The sequence below is a fragment of the Anas platyrhynchos genome, chromosome 14, assembly GCF_047663525.1.
Source record: "Anas platyrhynchos isolate ZD024472 breed Pekin duck chromosome 14, IASCAAS_PekinDuck_T2T, whole genome shotgun sequence".
NCBI lineage: Eukaryota > Metazoa > Chordata > Aves > Anseriformes > Anatidae > Anas > Anas platyrhynchos.
Genome location: NC_092600.1, coordinates 943,596 through 963,609, shown reverse-complemented (window position 1 = coordinate 963,609; position 20,014 = coordinate 943,596). Strand labels below are relative to the sequence as shown.

At 45.1% G+C, this 20,014-nt stretch overlaps 2 protein-coding genes across 7 annotated transcripts in view; one reads left to right on the top strand and one right to left on the bottom strand.

Annotated features, from left to right (window-relative positions):
• Positions 1-1,457: 1,457 nt before the first annotated feature.
• Positions 1,458-8,748, bottom strand: YIPF5 (Yip1 domain family member 5). Of its 4 annotated transcripts, none has more exons than XM_027468513.3 (6): positions 8,589-8,748; positions 8,369-8,492; positions 6,690-6,859; positions 5,295-5,440; positions 4,083-4,264; positions 1,458-3,472 (listed from the first exon to the last, which is right to left on the bottom strand). In XM_027468513.3, exons 1-6 carry the CDS (start codon positions 8,671-8,673, stop codon positions 3,310-3,312), a joined length of 870 nt encoding a protein of 289 aa, XP_027324314.1. In that variant the 5' UTR covers positions 8,674-8,748; the 3' UTR covers positions 1,458-3,309. The 4 variants fall into 4 exon arrangements, with proteins under 4 accessions (XP_027324314.1, XP_038042407.1, XP_038042408.1 ...); XM_038186479.2 differs by having other exon boundaries at positions 8,369-8,488; positions 8,589-8,729; XM_038186480.2 differs by lacking the exon at positions 8,589-8,748 and having other exon boundaries at positions 8,351-8,489.
• Positions 8,749-15,054: 6,306 nt separating this feature from the next.
• Positions 15,055-20,014, top strand: part of KCTD16 (potassium channel tetramerization domain containing 16) — a 63,074-nt gene continuing 58,114 nt past the window's right edge. Inside the window, exons 1-2 of one of the 3 annotated variants that reach the window (XM_027468523.3) lie at positions 15,055-15,718; positions 16,276-17,419. In XM_027468523.3, the coding sequence (XP_027324324.1) occupies positions 16,588-17,419 (832 nt within the window). In that variant the 5' untranslated portion in view covers positions 15,055-15,718; positions 16,276-16,587. The other 2 variants (XM_027468522.3, XM_072023218.1) reach the window with 2 other exon arrangements.

Here is a 20,014-nt window from a genome sequence, read left to right as displayed (position 1 = left end):
GGTCAAACGCTGGAACTGGCCTCCTAGAGAGGTGCCTGATGCCCACACCTGTCAGTGTTTGACAGAGGTTTGACAGCTCAACAACGAGCTTTAATGACATATGATTTGTTGATGCTTACAAAAATTTTGCTTACTGAAACTGAATGGGAGTCAGCAGTTGCCTCATAGCAAAACAAATGACCTGAAACACACAGGTGCTGTCAAAACTTTGCTTTTGAATAGACAAACTGGGAAAAGCAACTTTTAATATAACTTTGTACAATAGGAAGTAATTTAAAGAGTGGGCGTGATAAAGCAATTAGCTTTAAAAAAGCAATACCAGCATTCATACATGAACACTTTTAAGCTGAGCAACATGAAAATGTCAAGAGACAATGCAGTGTGAAGCAGGTAGCATTAACACTTCATCAGAAAACTGGATGAGAATACTGCTGTTAACAGACAGTGGGGGAGAATTCAGATTTAGGAAAGTAGGGAAAAAAAAAAAGCCTAAGTATAACTAAAGGCAAATGTGGGAGTGAAGAATTACAGCACATAATCTTCTCATTCCATGTGACAGTAAGATTAAATAGTCTGAAACGTAACTAAAATTGAAGCAGGTTCTAGGACAAAACAGTATTATAGTAGGTTAAAGTAGGAAATCAATAGAATTGATTCTGGAAAGGCAATAAACAGGGTCAATGGAATCACATTAACTAACCTACCAGAACCCGGGGATATTTAAGACTACCAGTTTAGATATATTATGTTTTTGTGAAGCCCCCTGTGAATTAGTCTTCGACCCACTTCTACTCCCTCTTCCTACTTCCATTCCTGCTCCCAGGAGCCTAGGTGGAAATTCATCACTGAATTCACCACAATGTGGTCTGAAGAACACAGAATGCTCCTGAAACTATCAGGTCAAACCTCACTGCTTAAGTAGAGCATGTAGCATCCTCCACTGTCAGAATAGGGACTTTGTGACAATGTATATACAGAAATACGTTTTGATATGGTCTTTCCAACTCAGTAGTTGTGCAATTAGTGCTACACGGAGATGGGTGGATTTTAACATTTCTCCTTTGCACTCAACTTCTAGGATGATTACTTACATGTTAAGTTGTTATAAATAACTTCGGTCACCACAGCAAGAGAAATCTACAAAAATCAGTGCAAGCTTTAAGAAATGAACCATACATGCAAGGTAAGCTCAATTAGTCAACAACAAAACAATATTTGAGTATTTAGAACCTGACATGCTCAAGGAAGTATGCCAGTTTTTATACTTCTTAGAAGCATTCTGTATTTAATTAGGTCTCATTAGTAAAGGCAATCACTGTAACTTATTTGCAGAAACACAGGACATCATGCTCCATCAGCAGATAATGTTGTTCAATAAAAAGAGGACTTTGAGCATCAGGCCTGCTAATCCAAAGAAAATCAGAACTAAAACATGCAGAGTAAAACATTCCAGTAAATAAAATAAACTCAACTGTTTTATTTAGGATGATAACTCATAATAAAGTATCAAAGTATAAAATTATCTGGGCTCTTGAATCAAATTCTTGAAGGAAATTGAATTTTTTTTTTATGAGTTTTAAAATTCATTACAACAGCCAGACACAGTACGTAAGTCAAAACAGTTTTCTGCATCAGTGTTTAGTTCTTGATGCTTTCACACTCATTCAGCACTTCCCACAGCTCCCAGGAACACAACAAAGTTAGCTCCAACCAAAGAAGGGGACCTCTTCAGTAACTTCTAGTGGGACTAGGAAGAATTTTTTTTTTATTTTTATATTTTTTAGGAGAACGAGAAGAACTAAAGGAAGAGTGAACAATAACATGCACTGGTCTGTGAAATTATTCACTCATGGTAGCTTTCCTTTGATGTAAGACCCATTCACGGACTGAGTCTTACAAGGTGTTAACATAACACATAAAATCTATGAATATATTATTCCACAAACCTGACAGATGAGTATCGGACTAACACCTTCAGTAAATTCAGTGAAATGAATTTACTGAATTTAATCCCCTGGATTAAATTGTCCCTTAGATTAAATTGCTGAAAAATGGTAGTTATAATCTAGCATTTTGATAGAGCTTCTTCATTTCCAAGGGAAAGAAAAAAAGACTATCTTCCCTTTCCATTGAGTTAAGTTGTTTTCTTGCTTTTGAGAATTAGCAAGTGCTTCTGTGAAGACCAAGCATTTTTGCTTTCCTACATCCTACACTTATAAGACTTCTTGTAAGCATCTGGTATCACAAACTAGATTATATTTGTAATGTAAAATTAAGTATGTATGGCTGAAGCAAATATCAAATCCACTAACTGAATACATTTTTAAATATGATTTTGCTTCCATATGAAAGTTCCTATTTTAATAACCGATGTCCGTTCAAAAGTAAAGATTGGAAAACTCAAACAACATTCTCAAAATTTAAGGAAAATTTAATCAATATACCTTACTTTTACAGTAACTACAATACTGGCAAGCATAACATTTTCAAAATGGTGTTTTTCTTGGAAGTACTGCAAAAGAGATTACTCTTTGTCTACTATGTGCACCATTAGGGGAAAATCCTCTAGTTGAAGTCATCTTCAGAAGTTCAAGTTAACATATAGCTACTTAGACATCCAAATGTATTCATATTTCAAATGTGACAGAATTGCAGATCCTTTTAGTTTTTAGAGCATCTGTTTCCTAATTCATAATTTCAGTATCTTACGTCTTGAATTACTATCACATCAAATGAACAAGTAAATGAAACCAAACAGCGTAAGTGTGTGTCTGTTAAAATATAGAAATAATTGTTTGTGTTCTTCTGTGCATTTTCCTTTTGGCAAGAGGGGAGAGGAAATGGGTTATTACTGCAGATTTATTCAAAGAGAACTTCCAAATCCACATCATCTGTGGTTTTGTTAACTTCTACTGATAACAATCTTTCAATCTGTAACTGCATCCCTCCTCCCTCCCTCCCCTGAAAAAAAAAACCAAAAAAAACAAACCCTCCCCCCTACTCCCCCACCAGCTCAAATAAACAACTAAAAGTTACTTTTCTAAAGATACAGGAATGGGAAAGAAATTACATTAACTTGATAAGCATGAACACTTATTAAAGCTATAGACACCTCAGGTCAATTGAGAACAGTATTCAAAGTCCTAAAAAAGTGAACACGAGACATTTGTTCCAGATGATTTAAACCTGGTCTAAGTTTTGTGATAGCAACACTATACAGGTGTTTGCAGCCGTGTCTGGTCCAACTAAGTACTCCAAGTTGATGTCTTCATTTTGGCCCACTGGAGTCCAACAATTTGGACAGTCTCTTCAAAACACAGAAATGAGAGCAAAGACTCCATACAATAAAGCACAGGGGTATGCTACTAGAAGTTGCTGTCCTTCCATTGCTAAGGCAGAAATGAAGATTTTGGAAGCAGAAAAGCTGCACCAGCCGATGATTGCAGCTGTGAGAATAATTCCCATCACTCCCCTGTGAAGATAAAAACAGAACTCATTTAAGACTCGTGTGTTTAGAAGTCGTAACTAGACTCCTAATATGTTCTACAAGTTCTAACAACTTTATCTTTTATCTTCCGCATTTTTAAATGATAGAGTTCCAGTAAAGATTTCAGAGCCATATTATTCAATTATCACAACATTAAAAAGCACCTTTGTACTTATGAAATTTAGGTATTAAATAAAGAAACTATATTGCACTGTTTCTTGCTGCTTTTCAGTTCTAATTTCACACAGTTATGAAGAATCACGTGGATTTTCTTTGTCTGACATTCAGTTCTGTATCTTAACTTATAAGCCATCTTTTCAACTTTGCAGGTAATAGTATTTATCAGATTCAAAGCTAACTGAAAATAAACTCAATATTGAAAGAGTCCACGTATTTAAAAGCTGCTGATTGACTTAAAGAAAAGCAGTATTCACACCTTTTTTTCCAGTGAGAAAGTTGAGACTTGTATTTTTACACTTACAAATTCCTGTCATATTGAAATTACAGGCACGTTCATCACTATGAAATTTTCTTGCAATAACTTTCTCTCACAGGAGAGGAATCTATTTAATCAAGTTATAGTTTATGTACTTACTGCAATGAAAACACAATTGCGAAAGTGGAAAGTAGGATCATAGGAAGAAGACAGTATCCAAGGACACTGGCAACGCAGCCAAATGAGACGCCTGTCATGCTCATTAAGTTCAGGAGACAAAACATCCCTAAGCATCCGATTGCACTTATCCCATACACATAACCAAACTGGATTTTACCAGCCTGAAAGTTAACCAGAGTACACATTAATTAATAGAACAAGTAACACCTGCCACAAACAAAGACAAGAAGAATTAATATTTACAGCATACGTTCATTTTCTCCATCATCCCTCCAACCACCAATTCCTAGATTTAAATTCAACATGCCGTATTTTCCCACAACCTGAATTCCAGGACACCTGTACATTTTGGACACCCAAGAGGCACATTTATCCAAAGTTTACCTATTTCAATAAATAGATTTTAATCAAATTGTTATTTTTGATCTGCAAAAGTCTATGAATTCCGCAGGAGTTACAGAATCATAGGATATCACAGAACCACACAATATCCCAAGTTGGAAGGGACCCACAAGGATCACCAAGTCCACCTCCTGGCTTAGGCAACTAACCTCTCATCGTGATCTCTTTGAAGATGTCTTGCAATAATCTTTACAGGAGTAATGTTTAAGACTAGAAAAGTTTGGAACTTCTCTACAAATCTAGAGCTAAAATGCCTTGTGACAGACTCTACAGTGTTACAGAACAATGTGAATTATAAATAAGAAGCAAATACTAAAGCAGAAGGTGACAACTCAAAAATACAATGCATAATTCTGAAAGTAACACACCTCAATCTCTTTAAAAAAGCAGTTAAAAATCTGAGAACGAGTCACACACCCATTTCTGTGAAACAGGGAATGGTATTCCTCAAAAGTAGACTATGAAAAGAAATAGGCATTCCAGTGAAATAAATGGCATGGAAAAAAAAAAACAAAACAAAACAAAAAAAAAAAAACAAACAAACTCCAAAGCTTAAAAACTTAAAATTCACAGAAGAAAAAGGGTAGCAAACTCGCCAACCTCAGGGAGTGCTGCATGAAGCCCCAGCTCCTCTCCCACCGAGCTACAAACTCCTGGTCACGATGTGATTTTTGTGGCCTCTATGCTAAGGAGTCAATTCCATTGATCTACAGGTAACTTGTCTTTTTCCTCCAGTGTCTTGAGGCATATCAAAGCACAAATAATTGTATTTGGCAATCAATGTCTTACCAGTAATAACGTGGCTCCAAAAGCTAAGCAGAAGACCATTGGTCCGGCCAAATCAGTCTCGTTCATGATGCTGCCATCTGCTACTTTTAGTGGGTGCAGCACTGTTAGTGTCTTCTGCCAGATATGGTCGAAATTGATCCCCAATTCTGCAAGTTACATGAAACAAACTATGCATATTTATGTATTTTTACTTCTTTGTTTCACTGACAAGTTTTCCCTGCCCCTGCACTCTTAAATCTCCTCCAGGAACTATCCTACAAGGACCACAGAACTGAGTCATTCCCTCTGTCCTTGGGCTGCTGAGTGTGCTGCTTTCACAGATTCCACGTCTCAAATGTTCTGCAGTGACAGGCTGGTTTCTAAAGAGCCAGATAAGGCCTAAGAACAGTGTTCTGCGCCAGACCAAAGTTCATTTAGCCCAGCACATTGTCTCTGTAAGTGGCCAAAGATATGCATGGAGGAGTATCAGCAGAAAACACACAGATTCCCCAAACATTTCCCAAGTCTCTGGCAACTGGTGGCTCAAGGATTTCAAATTCAAAGTAGTTTCTCTGTACTTAGTTATCCTCAGTGGATTTCTCCTTCACAAACCTCCTATCCTCTTATTGAATCCACTGAGAAAAACACAACCATTCCTTTTAACATTTGACTCATTTTACAACTTCTTGCACCTGGATAGGATTTCAAGGCTCCATCCATACAATTTGACCACAGCTGTGCAAACACCTATTTGCCCACCCCAGGCCCTGGGAAGTATTTACACAAACAAAATAATTTTGTGAATAATATAAACAAGCACAGCTGGGTGGAAAGAAAATACAAACACCTGCCTCTCTGACCAGCAACACTAAGGGCTTCTTCAGTTGTTTGGTACTGAACAATGATGTATATGAGCTGGCAACTCAGCTACAGACACCGACTACCTAACCATTCTGGCATTTGGCACACTCTTTATTCTGCACAGGAATTTCTGCAGTGTACAGCACTCCTCTTTAGTAATGCAAGACTTCAGTTCAAATCACAGAATCGACTGCAGCTAACAGCATCAACTTATTTTCACACAAAAAAAAAAAATACAATTTGCTACAAGTATGATTTGCAACAACAAAATTATTAAGTGTTTAAAGTGCTGTATGAAGTTGGGCTATTCATTTAATTATTATGCCTTCCACGGAACAGATAGCATGAAGCAATAAAGCATAATGCTAAAACTGTGTCCAAAAGTTCACACAAGAACATGCAAATTATATACTGAAATACAGGTAAATAACAAAAAACTAATGAGAATTTCAAGTCAATTGTGTACTTCCAGAAACAAGAATACACACCCTACTACTCAACTCATCCCCAAGCTGGGAGGAGTTTTGGATTTCAGCCACAAAGCTCAAATTATACCTTCTAATAGAGGAGGCTCATCCTCAAAGTTACTTCCATAAAAAGACTGTGCAGAGGTTGGAGTATACGTCTGTGTTGGCTGGTAAATCTGCCCCGTGTACGGCTGCTGCTGCATCATCTCCGGAGGGACGAATCCGCTTTGCTGGGAGTAGTCGTAGCCTCCATACTGCCTACAGGGAACGACAACACGTTACGGACGGATACAGAACTTCATTTTAAACACCTCCCTGCACAAATCAAAGCTTCTTCTCAGCAAATAAACCACAGCAAACAGATCTGTCTTTCCTCCTCTTTTCAACAGCCACATTCAATGCTTCCCTACTCAAATGCAAGTGTTTTAGGCACTTAACCACATTCATTTTTTCAAACCATTAATAACAATGCTGATGAGCTAAAGACGACGTACTACCATAAGCTGAACACAGTAATTATCGTTACGTGTGCTTTTGTATTGCTTTTAAGTCAGAAGCCTGCAAAAATGAGCGTTATCCATTGACTGAATTACTACCACAGCTTGTGGACATATAAAAGAGTAGGAAAAAATGTAAGTCACAAACTAATCCAATTGTCCCTTAATTACTACTGACAACTCACTTGATGCCAGCATTAATTTACAATTGAGAACGTTCACTTGCAAACTCACTGTTACAGAACAAAGTAGCTCGTACTATCACCTTCATTGCCCTCCATATTTAAGAAAAAATCAGCCTAAGGAAAAAAAATAAAACCATATTTTCCTCTTTACTTACACACCACGAGCAACAGTTAGTGTTATGACACATAAAAAGGAATTGTGGTGTGGATTCTAAACACGGTGACATCTACCTAGAGGACATGATGCTGGGACCAACGGGGGTGCAATTTTTCAGTTTCTATTTGGCACTTTCTCAAATATTTGCTAACACGTTTATACTGTCTTTGCAATACCATTATAGATTTCACATGTATAAAAACATATGTGGTTATAGACATCTTAAAAGAAAATAAGCCTCATCAGAGCTATCTTCTCTTCCTAAACAAACTCCTAAGTTAATCTTGCTGCTAACAGTCTCTGAGTTTGACTACAAAGACTTTAGTAAATGTCTCCAACAAATTTAGATCTATGGAAACATGAACATAAAGGAAAACCCAGAACTCACTCTCCTTTTCTTGTGCCAGTACAGCCCAGCCTCACCACAGCCCAGCAGTCCTTGTCGGGATGCAAACACGCATCAACCTGCTCCATCTATGACAGCCAACAAACTCAGGCCACGTACCTGACAGAAATCCTCAGCCTGGGACTACGGATGTACCAAGCACTCCCTGCGACCTAGAAAAGTCTGCCACAGTTTTCTGCTAAAGCCTAGAAAACACCACGGACGTTACGGGCTCATTTATCTGACACTGCGACTAATTTCCATTCCCTGAGTAACCGCGTACACCCTTAGGGAACACTGATAGTGGCGTTCCAAAGGATTATTTATATTATTACGATTTCCCACGTAGCATCCTGAGAGCCCTGCCTTTAACTACAGCACAGACCATGGGATACACAGCATGTAACCGCCATACACCTCATTTACAGGATTTAACCCACACAGCGGCACCGCAGCAGGGCTCGGTGCCGGCCCTGAAGGCGCCGCGCTCCCCATGGGCAGCGGGGCGGCCCCAGAGGCCGTTACCTGCCGCGGGGCCGTTACCTGCCGTAGGCCCGGCCGCCGCCGCCGCCGTAGTCGTAGTGCTGGGCCTGCTCGTCGATGCTGTAGCCGGTCTGGAAGAAGTCCGTGGTGAAGCTGTCAAAGCCGGACATCTCCCGCACCCTGCCTGCGGGGAGCACCGGGAGAGTGAGCCCGCGGCCCCGGGACCCCTTCAGCCCCTTTCGGCCCCCCCCCGGCGCCCCCCGGCCCCCCCCGCACCCACCGCGGCCCGGCCCAGGCGCGGCCCCCCCGGCGCGGCGCTGCGACGTGTCACCCTGCCGCCCGCCGCTTCCGGGGCCGCCGCGCATGCGTGCGACGCGCCCCCAGCGCGCATGCGCCGCCCGCCCCGCGCGCTGCCTGCGTGGCAACGCCGAGGGGGCGAGGCCCGGCGGGGTCACGTGGGGCGGGGGGCGGGCCTGAGGCGCGGCCTCACGCGGGGCCTGTCACCGGGCGGCGTCGCGGTTCTCGTTCTTTGCGGGTTTTTCACCTGTTAATCACCCAAATAAATGATGTTTTGAGCTCCTGTATGGTTTCTTTTCTTGGTTAAGGCTGCGAATGGCGTTGCCCGCGGGCTCAGGCTCCCCGCGGGCTGGCGGTACTGGGGCGGGGAGCTGCGGGCGGTGGCAGGGCTTCGTACCCCTCACGCCAACATGTTAAATAAAAAGAGCGCTCTTCTGAGGCCCCATAAAATGTGTGCAGGAGCTGTGGGTCTGCAGGTCCTCATCAGAGGCAGCTGTCAGCCTGTGCCTTGCAGGTGGCTGCAGGAGCGGGAATTCCATGGAACTGAGGCAAACAAACAAACCAAACCAAAACAAACAAAACAAACCAAACCAAAACAAACAAACCAAACCAAACCAAAACAAAAACACAAAACTGAAACAACCCGCAATGCCTGTGAAACAGCCTGGCCTAGGGGAGGCCTGAGGAGAAGATCCCCCGGTGTTATGTGACAAACAGCAGTGGGGTGGATCCATCCCTGTGGGGACACGAGGGGCTGGCAGAAGCTGCTCACTCTGTTTTTCCTTCTAGTTCCATCGTTTTGCACCTCCTTTTTTTCCACTCAGGGCCAGGGGAAAAGCTGCCCTCTGACTGCTAATTAGAATTTGTTTTCATTAACTACCTCAGGTACTCGTGCAGAGCGCAGGAAGAAGCGAGTGTGCTGCTGACTCAGACAGGCTTGGTGTGGACAGAGCTGGGGAAAACCCAGCTGAGGCAGTTTAGCTGAAACTTCAGAATGAGCTGAATCATAATTGCCACGTTATTGTTGTTGCCAAATAGGTGCACAGTAATGAGATTCAGAAATGTTTACTTGTGCATGCATAAACAGTTGCAATCCCGTGCGTGATGTAGCTGAACTTATGGGCACGCTAGAACAGATTGCTTGCCACTCGGGCACACAAGCTTCTGCAAATGCAAGACCCTTTTCCGAAGTAGGTTTTTATTTTATTTTATTTTTTTAAAATTCACTGTGGCTTAGGACACAATTACAGTTATTTTGTTACAAGCTCTCACGGATATAATCTTCTTCTGCTGAGATTACTGTATTTGAATAACAGTCCTGTTATAAGCCTCTCCTGCAGAACGCACCTTGTGGTGCAGGATATCCAGTATCTCCTGGGAACAGCCTTCCAGAAAATACGCGTGTTTGTAGAACTGGATGAAATAACAATGTAGGAATTATAGTCACAGATAACACAGAGATCAGTCACTACGGTATAAGCTGCTTCCTGCACATTTATAGTTTAGGTAAATGCGTGTTTGAAGGCTGAGAAGGCCCAGGCTTTCATGGAAGAGCTGTAGAGTGTGCAGGATACATCTGATGTTGATGGCTTAGTGCCGCTTTGATGAACTGTGTGACTTGGTTGCAGTTCACTAGACAGTGAAATTAGACCCAAATTCCAGGCAGTGGGCTGTTTAATTGTGATTTGCTGGTGAAATGCTCTTTGGCTAGAAATCTGTTTGGATTTGCTTAGATTATTAGAATTTGCTCACAGCTTAGGCTCGAGCTTTCATTAATTAGCTCTCTGTTTGCACTGGGCTTCTTAACATGACTTTAGGGTATCAGTTGTCTGCTTCAGCTTTGTGGGACAAATTCACACTTGCCTGTAGCAGTGAGTTGTCTGGTACAGGCCTATGGGTCCAAGGAAAGCAGTATCTTGCAGCTGCACAGCTATTGTCTTCTTGCATGACTTGGAAAGTGCACTGTGGTAGCCAGCACTAATGGGAACAGGGGGAAGTTTATCCTTTTTATACCTTCTCCCCCAGTATGTTCTTTCTGGAGACGTATCAGAAACCCCTTCCTTCTCTGGTGAAGCAAAATAGAGATGATTTTACAGGGGCTTGTATGAAAATGAAGACTCTAAACAGATGTGGAAATGCATCAGTTTCTGCCAGTATATGCCCAACAATTCTTATTAGAGCAAGAACCCACAAAACATCTCTGCAGGTTGCCTGCAAGCAGCAGCTCTCACCCTGCCCGCTGGCACAGCCTCGTTGCCTGGTAAGGCACCAAACACAGCCCCTTTCCTGAGGGGCAGTTCTGCCTGCACCGTGGACAGGGAGCAGATGCCTGGTTTTGTGAGACATGTTGAAACGGGAAGATGGGAACTATAAAAATACTCATGAAATTAGTGCATGGGTTACACAGTGGCCATATCAAAATAATGCTACCCAGCGAGGACCAAAGTTTGTATTGGCTGCAACATTAAAAACCACACTATATTCATAGTAGTGTAAATAACAGGATAATCTGAACCAGACTGAAGATAAAACTCTTATCAAAGTACTTTGGTAATGTGGGAGGAAAGGAAAAAGGAAGAAGTCTGCTGAAGAAAGCTTTGCTGTGGCGAAACATGTAAGAGAGAAAGTCCCATAGCAAAAGGTGACTGGAAACAACAATTTCCCTTTGAGTTTAACAAGGTTGCTGATGCGAGTGCATATGAGGTCTCTGTCTGTTTGTATGTGCTGGGTGTACTGAAGTGTCCAACACACATGGGACTGTTTGTGTAGCAGATTGCTTTGCTGAACACCATCCATGAAATTCTACAGGATTTTTTAGCATTTGATATATCAATTCCTGGTCAAAATGTTACCTGATGTACAATGGCTGCTACACAAACCAGTAGAATGTGATTCTTCCTCGCTGTCAGTTTTTGGAAATCTAGCACCTTGTGCAATGAATTTGCTTTGGATTTGGTGTGTGATGAGAAGAGCACACAGTTTTCTTTGCAGGAGCTGTGCCCACATTCTGTATGTTACTTGATGGGGAAAAAATAATGTCTCATGTTTCCTGCTTGAATTATCGGCCTTACACAACGCCTGTGCTTACATGCTGAGTGGCTGTGAAAGCTATTCTTCCTCTTTGCCTTTTTTTGATGAAAATACATTATGCACTTGAGTTATGAATAAAAGATCAAGGGCAAAACTGTATAATGCTCTACTATGTACTTCGTAATAAACCCTGCTTTATGGCACTTGCACTTCTGCTAGCAGATCCTTTTCTTGGGGAGATCCTGCCATTTAGAGTTCCTTTATGCTTTTTCTCCAAAGTGAAATATTTGTTAGGTTGTCTTATTCACACCTACTGTGAAATTTCAGTGGATGAGATTTTCACTGTATGTAATTCACACTGCAGGATCAGTGGACAATGTGTTAATTTATCTCAGTGCCATACTTTTTCTTGCCTGGCTCTGTTCTTGGGAACTCAGTTTCCAGAGCTACCAGAGGGATTGGAAGACCACTCTGCTCTAGGAATGCTATACATCTTTTCTAAATTGCCTGGGTTGAAGGTCTGTTACTCTGCAACAGGCTGGGGTTTCTTCCTGCCAGGACTGTTACTGTCCTTAGCTATGGATTGAGTTTGGACTGGAAGTCTGTCTGGAAGTGCTGGCATCTGCCTGCAGGATGTGGTGGCTGGTTCTCCCTGCAACCAGTGTCCCTTCACACTGCTCTGACAATAGGGCACAGCTGGGCCCAAAGCACCTCCTGGGGCCAGACCTTCCTTTTCCTCTTCGCCACACCACCCTCCTCAGCAACTGTGCTGTTCTCTGGGGCTCGGGAGAGTCCTGGCCTGCTGCAATGGGAGTTACAGAACACGTGGCTGGAGGCTCCTTTGGTGCATCACGAAGTCACTTCTGAATCAGAGTGTAAGTCGAGAACTGAAAACTTTACTTTTTTTTTTTTTTTTTTTTTTTTTTTTAATTTTAACTATTGCGTTTAAAAATCACCCAGAGTGATGAAAGTTCCCATGTGGCTTTTTAGCTGAAATCTTATGTCCAAAATCCAACTTAGATTTTTTTTTTTTTCTTCCCAGAATTACTCCCTCAATTTCCACTAGAAATCATTGCTACTTCTGTGAGTGCCTGAAGTTCAGTGTGGTGTTTAAATGCCGATAAACAGCTTCTACATTTCTCGTTATACGTGGGCGGCTTGATTCGTATTTATAGCTGTGTGTTCGCACTGCGAGCTGTAAGGTGATGTGTGTACATCCCATCGCTACTATACACTTAGCTGAATACTACCCTTTCTAACATCCATTGCTGCTTCTTTTCAGACACCTACCCCTTTTTAGCACCTGCAGAACTTGATGAAGTCAGTTGTCCCATGACTTTGTGAAAGCTTGGATGCTAACATAGCACTTTGTCATAAGGAGTGGCCTCAAACCTGTGAATGATGTCACATCGTTGATGTATCGGGTTTAAGCATAGCTCTGCTGTGACTTCTGGAACATACGCTCTAAGCTTGGGCTAAATTTTTCCCTAGCTATATTGAAGGTTATGTAGGCATCTGTTAAAAGTGGGACATGCTTCATCCTCCTCCTTTTGATAGATGCTGCTTTTCTTTTCCATCAAAGAACTGTAGCCGCACTTAAGTGAGCTGCTTTAGTTTTGCGGCTGAATAGATAAGGTCCTTAGTGTGGTCCTGACACATATTTTACATTTAGGTCACCGGTGCATTTGGCCCAGATTTTGAAGTTTCACTCTTATCAGGCAGCATTTTGAAGGATTTGGCCAGTGGCTTGTATTTAGCAAGGAAGCAGTATGTGATGCTTCTAGTATGGAAGTCACTGCATCAAAGGAAATGATATTATATTGTATTGCAGGAAAATGATTGGAGCATCCTGTGTAAAGAAATAAAAGTAGGAGTTTAATTTCTTTCATTTATTGCTTGAAAGGTGCAGAAGCAGATACATTTCTAAAGCTGTTGAGATTAAAATTCTACAGTTTTTGTTCTTTTCAAAGGGCAATTCTGATTATAATTTTTCCAAAAGACTTAGAGCTTAAACACATCTGTGTTCATTAATCACACGGTATCGATGTCAAAATCCTTCACAAAACCTTATCCTCACTCCCTTGCCGGAGTGCCTGCACATCAGACCTGCTGTGTAGTTCCCACTTCTGCCCAGGGGACCTCTGCCACTCGCCTGTGATTTGGACCTCTGTGTGACCGCAGGTGTCTCTGGTGCTTGTCTGAACAAGTTCAGTTTTTACTGGGCACAGTGAATTGATTCTCCAAGCCCTGCCAACAGGACACCACTGGCTTTATGAACACTGATTTAATTATTATTAAAGCATATTAACTAACATTAATAACTAAAGTATTTGAAAAAGCTGATGCAATGCTCCTTGCTTTGAACCAGGGCAGCACTAATGAGCGTAACTCCCAAAGGAAGCTTATCATTTCTTCTGCCTGGTCATGCAGATGTTAAACCTGCATGCCTTGACGATGCCAAACTCTTAAAGAAGTGATGAGTACGTCTAAGCTAACGTGTCCTCACATCACACCTGCACGTTTTCGTTCTAAGGATGAGAGCCCCTGACAAGCACTTCTTGGGCTGGCCTGCAGGAGCCGGAGTGAAGATGCGCAGTGCTTTGTCTCGTCCCGAGCTACATCGTGCAGCCTCTGCCGCGGCCCCAGATGCTGCTGGTTGGAAATTAGAGTGAGATCCAGAGGTGAGGGACAGATCTTTGGCTCAGGACCTTGGCTGTTGCTTCTTAATTAGTGAATGAATTGGGGTAAAAAGCAAGGGTTTGATTCAGGCGTGAATTTGAAAAATGTGTAAGTACACAAGTTGTGGTTTTCTCCCTTAGCCCTTGGAGTGGCACTTCTTACCCTGAGCATGCGGCGGTGTCGGTTGCTTTATGCTCCTGGCCCTGCTCTCAGAAGCTGGCGGAGCAGGAGCTGGGTTGGCAACTTGCACACCGCGATTCCACCCCGAAACCTCCCCTTTGGGGTCCGGGCACCGTTTGCACGGGAGCCTTGCTGTGTCCCCGCTGTGTCCCCGAGCAGCCTCACCGTGCCGGGACCGCTGCCCCCTGCAGCACCGAGGGCTTGGTGCCGCGGGACCAAGGCTGGGGGGAGCCGGAGGGGACCGGGGGGGGGCCGGGTCGGTACCTGCGGACCCGGGGCTCGGCCCGGGGCGGCTGCCGCGAGGTGGCGGTGCGGGCACGGGCACGGGCACGGCGGCGGGGAGCGCGGCCCCGGCCCCTGCCCCCGCCCCCCGGTGCCGCTCACCGGCGGGGCACAGCCGCGGCCCCGCCGGTCCCGGTCCCCCCCCGCCGCCCCCCGGCGGCCAGGCACGTGCGAGGGGCGGGGGCGCACCGGGAGGGGGGACTCCAAGGGGGAGGGGTATCGGGGGGTACCGGGGGGGTACCGGGGAGGTGGCCGCGGGGAGCTCGGCCGGCACCGGGCGGCGGGGCGGGGCGGGCGGGGCGGGGCGGCCCCGGCGCTGTCCCCGGTGCTGGCGCGGTCCCGGCCCCGCTCCGCCGGGATGATGCAATCGGCAGCGCCCGCCGCCGGCACGGCCCCGCGCCGCTGAGCGGAGCCGCACCGAGCCGAGTCGGGCTGAGCTGAGCTGCACCGAGCCGAGCCCAGCCGGGCTGAGCTGCACCGAGCCGAGCCCAGCCGGGCTGAGCTGCACCGAGCTGAGCCGCATCGAGCCGGGCTGAGCTGAACTGAGCCGCACCGAGCTAAGCCGAGCCGGGCTGAGCCGGGCTGATCTGAGCCGTGCCGGTCGAGCCGAGCCGAGCCGAGCTGAGCCGGGCTGAGCCGCACCGAGCTGGGCTGAGCCGAGCCGAGCCAAGCAGCGGGAGAGGCGGGCAGCTCGGTGCAGCGCACCGGACCGCACCGTACCGGAGCGTACCGTACCGCACCATACCGTACCGGAGCGCACCGTACCGGAGCGGAGCGCACCGTACCGGGCAGCCCCGCGGCGCCCCGGCCATGTCCCCGCCGCCCCCCGGCCCGGGGCCGCTGCCGCCGCGGGAGCCGCCGGAGCCCGGCCGGCCGTAGCGCGGGGTTTCTGCAAGTCATCCGCCCACCGCCGCCCTGCCCGGCCCCGCTCCGAGGACCCCGGTGGGATTTATGGGGTTTTTGCGCTTTTCTCTCCTTTCTTCTTCCTCCCCTCCCCGCCGTGCTGTGTGTACCGCTTCCTCTCGGCACCTGCCGCGGTTAACTTTCCTGTGACTCGGTTTAACTCTTGGGATCTCCGTGGATGTTGCTGAGAGCACTTTTCTTGCCTTTGCTGCCCCTTGCCGGGACCGGATTTGGTGCTAAGCGGGCTCTGTGTGCCTGTGTGTGTGTTCTGAGTGTCCTGAGATGTTGCTTTGCTGCACAGAGCTGTGCGTTACTTGTAACCAAGGTAAGAGCTGCCCTTCCCCTTGCCTCAGCTGCATGTCTAAAGCAGATGCTTGTTTAAGATGAACCCTGTGTTGTCTTTAAACCGTGGGGTCACACGGAGTCCTCCCCTTGGTCAGTACTTGGGAAAAGGAACGCAGAACTTGGCAAAAATAGATCTGTGTAGCAGGAAGCTAACTGCTTTCAAAAACCATCGGCTTCTCTTTCTCTCTGTTGCAATTTCTGGCATGCTTAAGAGAATAATTTGTGTCTGGTTTTGTTTTCCCTTTTAACAGACCCGTGAAGGATCATAGGCTTGGCTTGACCTTGATTTTGATGGCTTTGTTGGAAGATCTGATGATGTGATTGCATTTCGTGAAGTGATTGCTCTACAGCCCTTATGGCTTAGGATACAAGCCACTTCTGCCACACAGTTACCCATGGACGATTCCCATTTTTTTTAGACAAACCTTTATTTATTTTTTTTTCTTTTGTTTCCTCACTTTCCTCTCACCCCATTTCTTCTTGATGTTGGGAGCCTTATTCTACACTTTGCTGTGATCGACCGTCCTGCTGCTCCTTGCTGCTGGTTTCTTTTTTAAAATACAATGGCTCTAAGTGGCAACTGCAGGACTTACCTTCCTGCTCGGGAGCAGGGCACCGGGCTGCACTCCTTCCCGGAGGTCGTGGAGCTAAACGTGGGTGGCCAGGTTTACTTCACTCGCCACTCCACCTTGGTTGGCACCCCTCACTCCCTGCTGTGGAAAATGTTCACCCCAAAAAGAGACACAGCCAACGATCTGGCTAAGGACTCCAAGGGAAGATTCTTCATCGACAGAGATGGCTTTCTTTTCCGCTATATTCTGGACTATCTCAGGGACAAGCAAGTGGTTCTGCCCGACCACTTCCCAGAGAAGGGGAGGCTCAAGAGGGAGGCTGAGTACTTCCAGCTCCCGGACCTGGTCAAACTGCTGACTCCCGACGACAGCAAGCAAAGCCCCGACGATTATTGCCACAGTGACTATGAAGAGGTCTCCCAAGGCAGTGACACGAGAATATGCCCCCCCTCGTCGCTCTTACCATCGGATCGGAAGTGGGGATTCATTACCATTGGGTACCGGGGGTCATGCACTATTGGCAGGGAGAGCCAAGCAGATGCCAAATTCAGGAGGGTCCCAAGGATTTTGGTTTGTGGAAGGATTGCTCTGGTCAAAGAGGTCTTTGGAGAAAGTTTGAATGAAAGCAGAGACCCAGACAGAGCCCCAGAAAGGTACACCTCCAGGTTTTATCTCAAGTTCAAGCATCTGGAGAGGGCTTTCGACATGTTATCCGAGTGTGGATTCCACATGGTGGCCTGCAACTCCTCTGTGACAGCTTCCTTTGTCAATCAGTACACTGACGACAAGGTCTGGTCCAGCTACACCGAATATGTCTTCTACCGTAAGTACGAGGCATTTGTAAGGGAGGCGTCAGTGCCTGTTCGAAGCCTGGCTCTGACCGTGCGGTTCTCAAAGCCCAGAAAGTGCAAATTTCCTTGTGTCTGCTGCAGCTTAATTTTGATCTGGGGTGATATGCTTCAGTTTGAGCTTGGAAAAGGTAAAGCAAGGCTGAACTCGGTGCCTTGGTCTTGGCTAGGTGGCAGCACAGACTGCCAAAAGCGCCCATCCCCGCGGCGAAGGCTCCGCGCCTCTGAGCGGCTCAGCCATCCCATGGCCTTGCACACTTCTGCGTGCGAGAGCGATGCGATGGGAGCCTTGCAAACGCGCTGCAGATTTAATTACAGAAAATCTTCAAATGGGATTCAATTTGCAAAGGTAAAAGCTGCTTGATAATAGTCAAGCATAGTCAGCCAAACCATCTGTCAGCAAACCCGACACACTTACGTGCAGGGAAGGGAAAACAAAATCCCGTCCCCCTGGCTGCTTTTCAACGGGGAGGCTTCTCAGAGCCAACTGATGTGCTCTGAAATGAGGGCTCAGAGCAGAGAGAGGCGAGTTACTGTGCCTTGTTATGCAACATGCCTATGAAAAACAGTCCTCATAATGAGAAGTATCTGCCCTGCTTACTGCAATCACATCAGATCACATACTGTTGTGGTAATTTTAGCTGATAGCTCTAGCAGGCTCATTAACTTTCTAAGTTGATATTCAGGTAGAGGTACTGTTACCAATGGTAACACGAGGGTGATTTTGATTCTATAATTCTGTATCAGAAAATCGTTCCCCAACTGCTGTGCTTAAATGTGCAAGAGGTTCGTGAGGATGTTTTCTTCCATTTTCATCTAAAGAGGGTGAAGGATGGAACATTTTCCCAGTCCATTTGTATAAATGGGCTTCAGCCAGCTGCTGCTTTGGGCAGAGGGATTTAAGGAAGGATAAAAATTGCTTTGCCTGTAGACCTGCTACGCTGTGTGCAATGCTTACAGTTGGCAGGCTTGGTAATGTGGGGAGCTGACAAAAGTTTTAGATGAAAGATGTATCAGGAAGTGAATAGTTGGTGTGTAACGCTGGGTTCAGCGCCATCTACTCTTGTGTCTCGGCTCAACAGGCAACCCTAAGCTGCTTATGTAATGATGCTTAAGTTAGCATCCTGAAGAGCTATCTGTATTTTTGACATGCATAGATTTATGTAAAATTAGTTTTCTAGCTGGATTTCTTAGCAAAATGGTTCAGAGGTCTTGGATCGGCTCATATGCTAACAAGGATAGATGATTTCTATTATTAGGCTTCTCGTGTTTGAAAATTATAGCGTCTTGTACAAGTTAGAGGAGAACAATTCATGTAGCTAAAGGAATGGATTAGAATAAATTGTATTTAAATTTAGAATCAGGAAGAAAAGTTCTTTATAGGCTCAATGTTTTGCTAATTGAAGAGAGGATAAAAGTAGGTTCTACACAAATTAACAAACACAATCTACTGACTCCCATATTAATTGAATTTTTACCTTAAAAGGTTGCCTTTTGCTCCCACATCATTACAGTTAGGGTACCGAGATAAGAGGTACCTTACAAATTTTGGAGAGTGGAAATCTATAGCAGGCATCACAAAATCTCCCACCAATACACAGAATGCCCAATCCAATTAAAGTTCTTGGAAAGACGTATCCAGTCAACACGCTTTGCATTTGGTTCATACCAGTTCTGTCTATTTTTGACACTGGTACAGTTTCAGAGATGGATTTTTCCAAGGGTCCTTCCCTAGGTAAAGCAATGACTGTGATGCCAAACCACTCTTTTATCTCAATCCAGCTCTCCCTGTTCACTTCGTGCTGGTTGCTGCTCGCTGTGCTGGAGCTGCTGGGGGCTGCAGAGGTTCCTGGCGGTGTGCGTGGGCTCTGGCCGCAGCTGGGTGCAGGGAGGAGCACGGTGCCTGCAGAATTCACCTGGAGCAAAAGGAGCCCCTTCCCAAACCTCCCAAAGGCTTTCATTTTAAACTTTGAGGACCAATAAAATTGACATCTGGCGTTCTAGTGGAATATTACAACTTCTCTGCAGCTGTTTAGCCATAATTATTTAATTAGAAGCTGCCAACTGTGTCTATATTAGCATTAATTCATCAAGCTGTTGCAGTCAGGTTAATGGTCCTAAACATGGGCGGTGTCTAAACCAACTGGTTAGGCAGATGCAAAGGTGGTCGGCGCAGAGCAGCTCAGTAGCTCCTGCAAAATGCACGGCTGCGGGGGTTGAGGGCTGAGAAGGGATGACTGTTCCCAAAGGAGGAAGAATAGGGGGAGAAACACTGTTTTGATGCACCAATACACAGCGTGCTCCAAATACTCCTCAGAAGGTAAATAGCTGTGGTTGGCATGAAGATAAAGAGCATTCTTCACGTACAAATCCTTCTGGAAGTAGATCAGATGGGCTGATGGGGGTGTAAACCGTGCAGCTATTCACATGGGTACAGTGCGTGCTGCTAACAGCATTGCATGATTAATATTGTATGATAGTTTATCCCCTCGTTCAAGTTTAGGTGCTATTAAGGCTAATGGGAGATTCGTGTTCTCCGTGGAGGAGCTTTTCCCGAAATGCAGGGCACG